This window comes from Pseudonaja textilis, chromosome 2 (assembly GCF_049901715.1).
Source record: "Pseudonaja textilis isolate UNSWEBS1 chromosome 2, rPseTex1.2, whole genome shotgun sequence".
In the NCBI taxonomy this organism is placed as follows: Eukaryota; Metazoa; Chordata; class Lepidosauria; order Squamata; family Elapidae; genus Pseudonaja; species Pseudonaja textilis.
Genome location: NC_141991.1, coordinates 63,664,145 through 63,677,158, shown reverse-complemented (window position 1 = coordinate 63,677,158; position 13,014 = coordinate 63,664,145). Strand labels below are relative to the sequence as shown.

Here is a 13,014-nt window from a genome sequence, read left to right as displayed (position 1 = left end):
TGTGAACTCTCCAACACTGGAAGTTTTAAAGAAGAGATTGGACAACTATTTGTCTGAGGTGCTGTAGGTTTCCTGCCTGACCAAGGGGTTGGACTAGAAGGCCTCTAAGATCCTTTCCAACTCTGTTGTTCTGTTCTGTTCAAAATAAAATTATCAACTAAAATTTGGTTCCACATAAAACACTCATCTTTACTTTTATATAAAAAGTTAGCTGCACAAAGGAACAGAAAGAACAAATTCATATAATAGTTTTCTTTTTATCATTCTACTTTAAGAAATATACAAGTGATCTAGACATTTCAGTGGTTTCCTCTATTGCACAATTTAAATAATTTAGCTAATGGGCCCTTTGCGATTACTGTATGAATATGGCAGTGGTTGGATTCAAATTATTTTACTACCGGTTCTGTGGGCATGGCTCGGTGGGCACGGTGGGGCATGGCTTGGTGGGCGTGGCAAGGAAAGGGTACTGTAAAATCTCCATTCCTTCCCCACTCCTGGGGGAAAGTTTCCACCGGTTCTCCGAAGTACTCAAAATTTCCACTACTGGTTCTCCAGAACTGGTCAGAACCTGCTGAATACCACTGCTGCTGTATGGTATGTGAAGGTGAAAGTTTACCTGATTAAAGTTTGTTTGACTAAATATTAACTCATCTTATTACAGACTACAACTAATGGCACAGACAGATGAAGCTACAGAAAAGCTACTTGAAACAGCAAAAGCTGTATCCATGCAACAATCTTTTGGTGCACAATACCTCTCTGTTGCTGCAAAGCTTTTTTAAGTGAAAATTGCCTAGTTTCAAATAGCCACTAAGCCCTAATATTTTTTTTTTGCACTTGGACAAACAGCAAATAAGAGAACAGTTGTAATTTCCTATTGCCTGCCAAGAAAAAGTAAACACCAAGAGTCATGCGTTTTTATGACTGCAATCCATTGGCAGCAATATTAATTTCTTATGTAATAGATAACTCATACAAGCTTGTAAAAGATGTAAAGATGATGAATGTATCTTCAGGATAAGCAGAGTTTATAGATGAAAATATATTATTCAAATGTCAAAGGACACATATGATTATGAAAACTTCCAAGAAGTTTCCATTTAAACTAGTACAAAGAATGCTGATTTCACAAATGCACTGATAAAATCTGAAGGATCCGTAAATACCCAGGAAAAGGATTTTGGAAGTCAAAGTTGATTTTGTAATGAAGATGTCAATTTCATGTGTACCAGTTGTAAAAAGAACAAATTTCACTTCCCTAATTATAAGGAAAAAGTTGGAAAAAAGAAAAGTCAGTACTGTCATGGCCTTGTAGAAATCTATGGTATGCTTATACTTGAGATACTGTATACAGTTCCAGTGGTAGCTGTTGAGAAACCTTGCAAAGGAGCTGGAAAAAGTGCAGAAGAGAGAAATCAGAATGATTATCTGTCTTAAGAGGAGAGATTAGAGGGTTTGGGATTCTTTGGAAAAACATGGACTGAGTGGGAACATAACTGAAATTATACACTACTTAAAACATTAAGACCAGTGAAATTGATTAGAAGATTCAGAATAGACATGAAAAAGCTTTCCACCCTCAATGTTGTGCATAATTATTCATCCACAAGACATCAGGGATCACCACTAACCTGGATGGCTTTGAAAGGAATTGGATAAATTCATGGAGGACAACTCTGTCAGGAGTTCAAGAGATCAATGTTGGCTTCAGGCTGTTGGCAGAGTACTTCCAAATGCTAGTTAGGATAGGAGAGGAATACATTATCTCTCCATCTCCTATCTATGAACATTCCAAGGCAGAACCAGTGGTGGGATTCAAATTTTTTAACTACTGGTTCTGTGGGCATGGCTTGGTGAGTGTGGCAGGGGAAAGATATTGTAAAATCTCCAGTCAGAGCTGGTATTTGCTGGTTCTCTGAACTACATAAAATTTCTGCTACCGGTTCTCCAGAACTAGTTAGAACCTGCTGAACACCAGCAGGTTCTGGGTGGGACAAAGTTGGGCAGAACTTGGATTGGTTCTGTTGTATGTTCCATTGTGATATTAATAAAATCTTAATTTGTATTAAGCTTATTAATTTTTATACCTTACATTAATATACAGTCCATTACATTGGATTTCATACCTTATTGTTGGAAAACACCCAGCCAGACAAGAAGGAGGTATCAAGCAGGAAATTAGTCTCGAGTCATTGCACAGCCACAAGAGATCTAGGACTGACCTACAACGCCCTTCACCAAGCTCCAAGGAACCTTATCTATCTGTTCCCAATGGAAGATAGGCAGCCTGGGAAATTAATGTCAGGCGAAGTGACCAGATCCACACATGTAGATTTCAAGCTAACTCCTGTATTACAGGAAGAACACATTCAAGCAGTTACCTTGAACTCTACACATGCGGATTGGTCACTTACATCTGACACATTATTTATTTTGTACCTTATATTTAGAGAAATAAATTATCTCCATTGACAAAGTTACAGAAGTTCTACAATGTAGTAGAGCCAATTGTAGCAGAAGCAAAAGTGGAGGGAATACAGAAGGAAGATAAAGGTTCTTTATGATCTGAATCCCAATCACGATAAAGCAGAAAGAAGAAGGAAAGCAAAGTAAATAATCCAACATTTTAGCTGTGAAGTTCAAAAGGAAAGCATTTATCCAAAAACACAGGCATTGCAGCTCTCGGGATGTGTTTTATGACTTTAAAAAGACCATTTAACAAAAATGTTGAAGCAGACATTTAACAAGGAAATTAAATTGAAATAAATCCTGAATACCAAATAGCTTCATTAAGCATGGCTGTAATGGGTGCTAGTCACTATATTGGCATACTATTGCCCACTATCATATAGTGAGAAATTTGCATACATCAGTGAGGACTGGAGGGCAGCTTTCTTGGTTCCACTGTTTCTTGCATTCCCCCTGACGAGTACATGAATCTCCGCACCAGCCACATTGCATGAAACGCTCAGCTTTCAGGCAGCTGAGGCACGTTAGGAAATGGAGGCAGCCTGGACCAGTTTGGTTCACCCGGAATACCTGCAAAGTGAACAATCAATATCAAGATAAGTGACAAAAGGATTAACAATCTTTCCCACAGCTCTAACTGGGGCTAATCTATGAAAATGTTTTTATATCTTTCATCTGCCATATTCCTAGAATGATTTATAGCAGGAAAAAAAATATTTAAAATATAAATACAATGTACTTCCACAGAGGCATGCCTCAAATACGTATATATCTGGCATGCTCCCTGCCTATAGCTTGAATCAAAACAGCAGAGACACCGGCTCAAGATAGTCCAGGCTTCAGAAAAATTGGTCATGGGTTTTCTATAATCCTACCCAGGACATGGCTGAAAAATTAATTAGCAGATCTACAATGGAAATGGTTCTCTGTATTAAACTGTTTGGGGACCAGAGCAACACTTCAATACCTTGTGGCACTTCCAGTTCAGAAGATTTATTTCCAAAAAAGTCCAATCTACTTCTAGAATGACTAGTTCGGAAGGTTTTGCATGGCTTGGAGGAAAATGGACTATTCTGGAATTTTCTGGGATGTTCCATCCTTTCTTTAACCAGATGAACTTCATTCCAGTTTAGTATTTGCAAATTCAATCATTATGATCCTGAGATGGAAGACACCTTCTATATTAATGTAACAAACAAGGTCCTTTTCTTTCTGAAAAGCTCACATTAAACAGGGCAGCAACAACAGCAACAACAAAAGCTCAAGAGTAGATTCAGGATAAGAGATTTTCCTGAACTGCATTCTGAACTACTACAGAAAATCTATGTCAATAGGTTTTGCTGAACTTACATATTAGGCACTGAATCTAGACACTAACAGCCTTTGATATTTGCTTGTAATGAAAAATCGATGCATCTTCTGAATAATCCTCCTCCGCCCAGAAATAAAAGGATCAATAATCCTACATGGTATGTTTCAGTCCAAAGCAGACTCCGCCTCCCTTGAGAACTCAACATGCCTCACCTCATTTCCTGTGGCAAAGAACAAAGAGTGATGCAGCTTGCCAATTCCTCCCAGCACTGGCAGTTTCTCTCCCAAAGAGAAGTTGGCCATTTCAGCCTTGTAGAAACTGGATCCATCAAGAACCATCTAGGAATACACATGTATGCACACACAGAAATTTCCATAAAGAGTTGTCCATTAGAGATTGTGATTATAAAAGAATGTTGTGACTACATTTCCAAATTTATTTATGATCTCTGTTCAGAGAAGCATGGGAAACTGAAAATTTCACTTCCTGTCACTACAAATCTGATTTCCAACAACTCCAACTGAATTGCTAGAAACCATTTTCCATGCTTTTAATAATTTAGTTTTTCTGATCCATGAAGAATTCAATTCAATAGTAACTTCTGAAAAGACTATAGAGACCACAAACTAGGATCAACCTGGAATTTTCAGATGGTGTACTTCTAATATAAACATTTGAGGTATATTCATTGTACATGGCAGAGCTATAGCTGTAACTAACCTGTAAAACACGTCCTTCAGATGTGCCTAAATGAGCCACAGTAAGCCCCCCTATTGCAGTTACAAAGATAGAGGTCAGCAATACATCAGACATATGTCCTTGCAGGAGGTCCAATTTGAAACCATTCATAGCAATAAAAGTAGGCTTGTTCTGGCAGCTGACGTCCACCACTGGGCCTGAGAGATTCATCTGTCATGACAAAGATAAGAAAAGAGTTCAACCACCAAAGAAAGAAGCCAAGAGGGTGTGAGAATCAGGGTGTTACGTGAAAGAAGGACACCGTCTGGATATGGAATTCTGAACATTTTATCTATTTTATTTATTATACTCCAGTGCCATTTCTGTAAAGGCTAGACAAGGTACAAGCACTTGAACTTCTAATTATTCCAGAAGGCTACACCAGTGAGGAAATAATAAAGATCAAGTCTGTATTTTTTTCAAATTGGATTTTGTGGAAGCACAGGGTTTCACAATCACTTGAACAGATTCCACGAGAGACTAAAAACAACTTAAAATGTACCAGTCTTGCATACATTTTCAGTCATCTGCTCCCACCCCAGTATTGCTCTTCCCATTTCACTGGCTGTACATAATCGGTCTTTGCAAGCAGTCCATACAAGAGGAACTGGCTAGTTCTCTCTAACAATCAGTCAAAACTTGTCTTCCCAAGATCTTATTTTCTTCTGTCCAATTATGTTTGATTCTTGGAGACTGCCCGGACAAATCCCTGCAGTTTTCGTCCCAAGTACATACACCCAAAACTCAACTTCCTGCCTACCTGCCCCACCACCAATTCTAACACCTCCCCAGGTAGCCCCTTCTTTTCAAAAAGCAGCTGAGAGACTTGAAAGCAGAGAAAGATGCAAATCTGTTAGGAGTTTTTAACTTGCTTAGCAGCACAACAGCAGTCATGGTGAAACCCTCTGTCCCTTTTGGCATTCTACATTGTAGTTTATATTTGCATGAATACATGTGCATGTCCCTAAAAGGTCTCCTTAATTATCAAAATGGCATCCTGTGCTGATCTATTTAGGATTAGTTCTATTGAGCTGGGCAGGAATTAATAAAGAAATTTAGAGCTGCACTGCTTGGCTACAGTTCATATGGGCCTCTAAATTTTTTGGAATGGGAGTTTCTTTGAAGTAAACATCCATGAGAATTTTGCTTACAGTACACAGGAAGGCAAATATAAATAAGCTGGACTGAAGTGGCTACAGCCAGGCATTCATAATGGAAAAATAATTCATGCTATCAACACCTTTCCCATATTTATGCCTGTTAACACATGAATTATTGTTATTTTGGTGTTTTTTTAATTAGCTCTAAAAATATTTAGACACGAATCATTAAAACTGCAGACAGAAACACACATACACACCCCATTGAAAAATAGTAAATGCTAAACGAATTCTAATGCTGTCGGCATTGCTGCTGCTTCTCATGGGACAAATTTTGAGAAAAGATGTTCAAGCAGAAGAAACAGAAATATGACCAAAGCTTTATCAATTTTGATTTTATATAGTCCGGCAGGAAAGGTGAATCAAATGTACCATGTATTGAAAATGTGCAAGTATAAGCAAAATTATAAATATATCTGGAAATCAAACATTCCCAAGGTAAAGATCCAGCGCAGAGGTGGTATTCAGCAGGTTCTGATCAGTTCTGGAGAACCGGTAGCAGAAATTTTGAGTAGTTTGGAGAACTGGCACATGCCACCTCTGACTGGAGATTTTACAATATCCTTCTCTAGCCACTCCCACAGAACTGGTGCTACAAAAATTTGAATCCCACCACTGGTCCAGCGTATTTAAAAAGCAAATATGCAGAACTCTGTTAAAAAACAGCATTGTATACATTTTTTTGTGTTAAGAACATGAAAAATGCCCAAAACATTTACTTGTTTGGTTAAATATTAAGCTTCTGATTTAAGTCTTATTTTTGTGCACTGTAAATGTTAATTTTGCATTTGCAATAAATACCTACTTCTCATTCTATTGCCAATTTTCTATCACTAATGCTGTAAACAGGGGCTACAGAATTTTTTTCTTAATAGCTTCCATGTCCCACAAATATTTTTTTTTTGCATTTTGCTATCCTCATAGGTCCAAAAAATGTTGACAAATGAAGAAACATCACTTTTAGATGAGCATGATGGTATCATTAATCTATGGCAATGCTGAGTGAAATAACTGGAAGTTGAAGTTCAGAAGCATTTAGACTGGAGTGCCACTGATTATCCACTTTTTTAAACTTGTTTGGGGCTTCGTTTAACCCTTATCTCAGAAAGTATATCTTACAGACCAATTAAAAAAACAGTCTCTGCTCTTAGATTTACAGTCTAAAAGGATGTCACACATTCATATACCCAAGGGTGTGAAAAATTCCTCTGTTTACTATAGCCTGGTATTGTTAAATGTGCTAACCACCAATTTGGTTTAATAACTGCTCAGCTAAGTTCACATAACCTATTAAGTCATAAATCCTAATGGTATCAAATCATACTGAATGGACTCACACAGCATGCTAAATCAATTCCAAATCACCAAGAAATACAGTGTGGCTTACCACAATTGTGAGAACCCAATCGGTGTCTATGTTACTGAAATCAGCTACATGAAAGAAAGACTTATTATACTCTCTCTGGTCAAAGAACATGCCAAACATAGCCAGATCACAATCTGCCTGAAGCAATGTCCCAGAGGGTGAATCTTCTATGACTCAGACTTATACTAAACAATACTGAAATAATCACCTGGGAGAAGTTGATGAGATCATCTACTGTGAATTCCCCTCTTTGGGACCTACACCACACCTGCCCAAATAATTTCTCTGTAGAAACTGGGATTCCCCACCCTCCACCCCCTTTAAGTGGCTGCCAAAGCTGTGATGCCTCATGGAAGCTTCTTTATAAACTACACTGATCAAATATCCATTACAGTCAGTCAGTTTATATTTCCTTTGACAACTCCTGCTTCCTCTTCCTTTCACTTTTTTAAAAAAGTACTTGGTAGGAAACTTCCAAGTAGTTTGAATTTTTTGCCTTGCTTGTGAAATGTACTTGATTGCTAGGTGTACTGATTCTCCTGATTTTTCAACTCAGAAAAAAGTTCCTATCCTAATATTCACAATCTTCACGGGTTCAGACAAGAGGATTGTTAGTTGTTATTTCTCACAAAAGCAGTGGTGCTATAGATCTCCTTGAAATATACAATCTGGTGTTCGGATTTAGCAACCTTAGCAGGTTTGTGCCAAAATATTTTGCAAATATTGTTTTGCAAATATTTTTCTTAGTTATGCAGTCGATAGTTTCAAAAATGCTGCTAATCATGGTCCAGGGACATTTTCTTCATTGTGCATTTTCTTATGCAGCTAAAGCAAACACTGATTTCAGTCTTCCACCTTATTCCTGGATTAATATTTGTCATTCCTAGCACAAAAAAAATAATCAGATGCAGGCAACCCAGCTTACTTTAGCATGCCTGTAAACCTTTAAGCACACCAACAAGAGATCAGGCAGTTATTGGATGCACAGTATGCAAGCCTTAAAAGTTTTTTTAAAAAGTTATGCAAGGTTCTATTATGAAATTGAAAAGATATCTGAATTTCATTCAGATTTATGTGATACAAGGATCAAAGCAAAGAGTAATACATCCAACCTGGAAAAGGTGAAAAGTTCAGCCATCCAGTAAAGAGGGAAATACACAGTACAGAGAGCAGATAAATGACAAATAGGATATGGCACTGTGTTAATGAAAAACAGAAATTGCAAAAGTATCCCATGATGGCCATTATTTAAACATAACAGAAGCCACAGTTTCCTAACTATAGGAAGTAGCCAGGGCAAACCTCTGGGGTTTTGACATTCCTGTTCCGCCGGTTGAGCCCTCCTGTTTCATATCCATAAAAAGAACTCTAAAAGCATCCGCTGCTAAATTTAAATTAAGCACAGTTCTTCATGGTACACAAATATTGGCATGAGTAGTTTAAGCCGGGGCTGTATAAACCATGGTTTCTTTAACTCAGGTTTTCCCAAATCACGATCTGTTGTGGAAAACGACCCAAATGCCTCCAACTTCATTTACATTGGAGGATTAATAAAGGAGATAGAATGTGCACTGCTCCTAGGCTTGTTGGAACATATTAATAATTACTTCACCAGCATTTTCTGTTATGGTCGAATCATTGAACCGGAAGGTATGTATTCTGAATCGTTCTTTGATTTGTTTCACACCCACTTGCCTTTTGGGTTTTTGTTTTGTTTTTCATATTACATATTAATAATTACTTCACCAGCATTTTCTGTTATGGTTGAATCATTAGGTGGACATGAATTTTCAGATGGTCTGCAAAAAAGTCCCTAATCTGTCAGAGCCACTAGTTTTTTATCCCTGTTTTCCCCCACAGTAGAAACAGAAAGGTTTCCTCCTGTGCATCTGATTTCATTTTTCTTTAAAAAAAGAAAGCTATGCTTTGGACAAAACCATAAGTAAGAAAGTTTTTTGGGCCTCTTTATCCAATATTACCACAGACTATATCTAAGTTTCATATGAATGGAATCATTTCAGGACAAAGATATTTCAATATTTACTCTAATATCTTATCTTACTACAGCACCTAGACAAATAGCATGAGGCAGTCAGGTTAAAAATGACTAAAAATTATGTGAATCATTTGATGTTTTGATAAGATTGCCTTGCGAAAGTATTATACAGGTAGCCCTTGACTTGCAGCAGTTCATTTAGTGACTGTTCAAAGTTACGGCACTGAAAACAGTGACTTATGACCGTTTTTCACACTTACAACCATTGCAGCACTCCCAAGGTCACGTGACCCAAATTCAGCTGCTTGGCAACTGACTCATATTTATGACGGTTGCATGTGATCTCCTTTTGTGACCTTCTGACAAGCAAAGTCAATGGGGAATCTAGGTTCACTTAACAGCCGTGTTACTAACTTAACAACTGCAGTGATTCACTTAACAACTGTGGCATGAAAAGCCGTAAAATGGGGCAAAAATTCACTTAACTGCCTCACTTAGCAACATAAATTTGGGGCCTCAATTGTGGCGGTAAGTCAAAGGAAGTTATTTGTGAAAACCTTGGCTTTCCAAGTGCACTTCTTGCAGGGGTGTCCAACCTTGGCAACTTTAAGACTTGTGGACTTCAAAGCTGGCTGAGGAATTCTGGGAGTTGAAGTCCACAAGTCTTAAAGTTGCCAAGGTTGGACACCCCTGTCTTAGAGTATCCTCTGCTAGAGATCATTTCACCTACGTGCTCAGAAGGAGAAGGAAGGTAAAGTTACTTTTGGCCCTGCTGCCTTTAGTGATATAAGCCCAGCTCTGTTGATTCAATGGCCTCACCTTTTTCTTTGGCTTCCGGAAGGTATGTGTTCTGAATCGTTCTTTGATTTGTTTCACACCCACTTGCCTTCTGGGTTTTTGTTTTGTTCTTCCTGTTACCAATTCTAGTGACTCAGAATTGATTGTCTGGCAGAGGCAGTTCATATGGAGGAGCCAGAAAACTCTCTCTTCCTCTAGAATTTCTTCAAAATATAAGGAGTCAGCAAACATCTGCTTGATAATCTGGACTCTACAAAAGAAACACTGAATCTGACCAAAGAAAGGGCCCCTCAGCTTCACTAATAGCTCTCAGACAGTCCTCCAGAAAGGGGTGGAGGTGGGGGCGGGAAGGAAATGTGGGCCTGAATAGGAAATAAAAGAGATAAAAGAATCTTCCCTCCAAAGATCACCCACACTGAAGGCTTTGGGGTTCTGTTCCAGGGTTATTTCAGCACATGTTGCAACATACGCATGTTCAGCACACATTGCAACATGTGCACGTTCAGCACATGTTGCAACATATGCATGTTCAGCACATGTTGCAACCTACAATATGCACTGCATATTGGACATTAATACAATTGAAAGAGTCCAGAGATATTTCACGAGAAGAATCCTCCACTCTTCTGCTTGCAACGGAATACCTTATACCACCAGACTTGAAACTGTAGGCTTAGACAACTTAGAACTAGGCCGCCTTCAGTCTGACCTAAGCGTAAAATTATCTGATACAATGCCCTACCTGTCAATGACTATTTCAGCTTCAACCACAACAATACACAGGCATACAATAGATACAAATTTAAGGTAAACCATTCCAAACTAGACTGCAGAAAATACGACTTCAGCAACAGAGTTGTCAATGCCTGGAATGCACTGCCTGACTCTGTGGTTTCTTCCCCAAACCCCCAAAACTTTAACCTTAGACTGTCTAAGGTCACCCCATTCCTAAGAGGTCTGTAAGGGGCAGGCATAAGCGCACCAACGTGCCTACTGTCCCGGTCCTAATGTTCCCTTTTATTTGTATCCATTTCATGTAATCATAATCAAGTTCTAATTATATCTGTTATCTAATACATGCTTGACAAATAAAATAAAATAAAATAAAATAAATAAATAAATAAAACATGAGTTTTGCACATCTCAGAATGGCAGCAGTAACCATGAAGGCAAAAGGAATTGGGTGGGTCAAAGAGGACAGATCATGCTATCGCTCTTCTTGCAGAATGACTTATCTTGTAACAGCCTTCCTGACTCTTCACATTCATGCAGCTAGACATCTTTTTTCTCCTCACCTGTAAAACTTGCTGCTGCCTTTCTTTACCCACAAACTGGCTTATGCCACTGCCCCCTTCTCCTTAAATTAGACTGCCATCTATGTGATTGTTATTTTGGGGTCTCATTCACACATTGTGCTAAGCTGGAATATGTTGTCCTTGTACGGGCTTAGATGACATGTAGTGTATATCCAACCAATTAAAGCTTTTTCATCAAACCATGATTAAGACTGGCCAAGCACACTGAGAGTTCAGTCTCCGTTCCCCTTTTGGCTCCTCCATACCACATCACATTTTCTATTTTTAGGCTTCTGATGTTTTCCTAGAAAGGTGCTGTTTTCAATTAATTGATAACTTTGGTTGCCTTTTATTGTATCTTTTGCCTATTCTACTGGGTGCTTCTAAATCTTGGTTTCTGTTGTTATCAGTTGAAATAGATTCTTAGTTTCTTGTCAAAGAAACACCTAGTAAGCACCTAGTAAGAATGACGATGCTGCAAACCTGTATGAGGTCACTGCTGTTCTTCCTTCAAAAACTAAATCCAAACCTATTTTGTTTTACTATAAGAGTTGCAAATATTTGCAACTCTAACAGTACACCATTTATATAGGCAAATCTTCTTCAGATATGAAGCTTCCCTCTGGGGGAAGGACTCATCAAACGAGTAAAGATATATCATTGTAAGATCACAAGAATTTTGCTAGTGAACTAGTAAGTGTTGGGAATAATACATTTTTAGTGTATTTCTAAAAACAGATCCAAATGTTTTTGTGAATCATGGCATGTGGTCTGGTTATTTACAGGACCGATTTTCCCTAAGAATATCTGCTTGTCCTACTAGATCGAATAGATTAGGCCAGGCTGGTTCCAGATTCCCTGAAATCCTGCCACGTAGTGTAATCTTGGAAGTGTGCTTTTTCCATGGATGACTTTAACTTCCCCCAGTGATTTTGTAAATACCCACCCTTTTAGCATTTCAGAAGGCCATCAAGATCTGGGTTTTTACTGAGAGACTGCAGTAGGATAGAATGGAAAGACTAGAATGTGATTAACTGGAGCTTTCTGCAGGGCATCCTGAGAATATGAATAAGTATAGAATTTTTATTTTTATTTAATTGCTTTACTGTTTTATAGTTGTTTTACAGCTACCAGTTTTATTGTTGTTGTGAGCAACCTAGAGTTGTTTAAGAAAGGCAGATATATACATCTTTTAAATAAATAAAATGGGTAATCCTTGCTCAAACAACACTACTATCTGTGAATACATGAATGGAGGATTCTCCCTCTATTTACTGAGTGTAGATAAGTTGATGGAGAAGTTCATTGATCTTAAATGCCAAGTCTCAACAGCTGCACTCTTGCTGCCAATACAGACCCAAACTCTAGTTCCAGGCTGCTTTAACATCAGGCTGTCCTTTCTCACCATGTCAGGCAGCTGCCAAATTAGTTAACTGGCCAGTGGAAGATTCATGAATGTATAACTTCCCATTGCTGCTGTTCTTGAAGATTAAAAGCGGAAGTTGAGCAAAGTAATAAAAATGTGCCTGCCATCTCCTTACTAAGTGCTTTCTTCCTTCTTTCTGAAAATCAGGTTGTCAAGAGTTTCACAACACTCTGATTCAGGCAGTCTGATCTTACCCGTGTTTTGTGACAAGTTGTTGAGCAAGAGTGTGGTCAGGGAAGGGGGAGTGGGAGGGGATGAAACCCTGGTCATGTCTGAAGGAACTCTCCCTGTAGGGGCTGAATAGCACCTGCTAAGTTTCACTGACATGGAGTAAAGTATTCACTGAGATATTAAGGTATGTGAGATATAATAGAAATAATGGATGGGGAGAAGAGTATTTGGGTTAAACTCTACTCCCCATGAATTCAAGGACATGTTTACACAGTTGTCT

General features: G+C 38.3%; 1 protein-coding gene across 3 annotated transcripts in view; it reads right to left on the bottom strand.

Annotated features, from left to right (window-relative positions):
* Positions 1-13,014, bottom strand: part of MST1R (macrophage stimulating 1 receptor) — a 55,095-nt gene that overhangs the window by 33,565 nt on the left and 8,516 nt on the right. For all 3 annotated transcript variants that reach the window (XM_026725733.2, XM_087924105.1, XM_087924106.1), the window contains 3 exons: positions 4,505-4,693; positions 3,997-4,122; positions 2,872-3,042 (listed from right to left, as the gene is read on the bottom strand). In XM_026725733.2, coding sequence (XP_026581518.1) covers positions 2,872-3,042; positions 3,997-4,122; positions 4,505-4,693 — 486 coding nt within the window. The remainder of the gene's footprint in view (positions 1-2,871; positions 3,043-3,996; positions 4,123-4,504; positions 4,694-13,014) is intronic.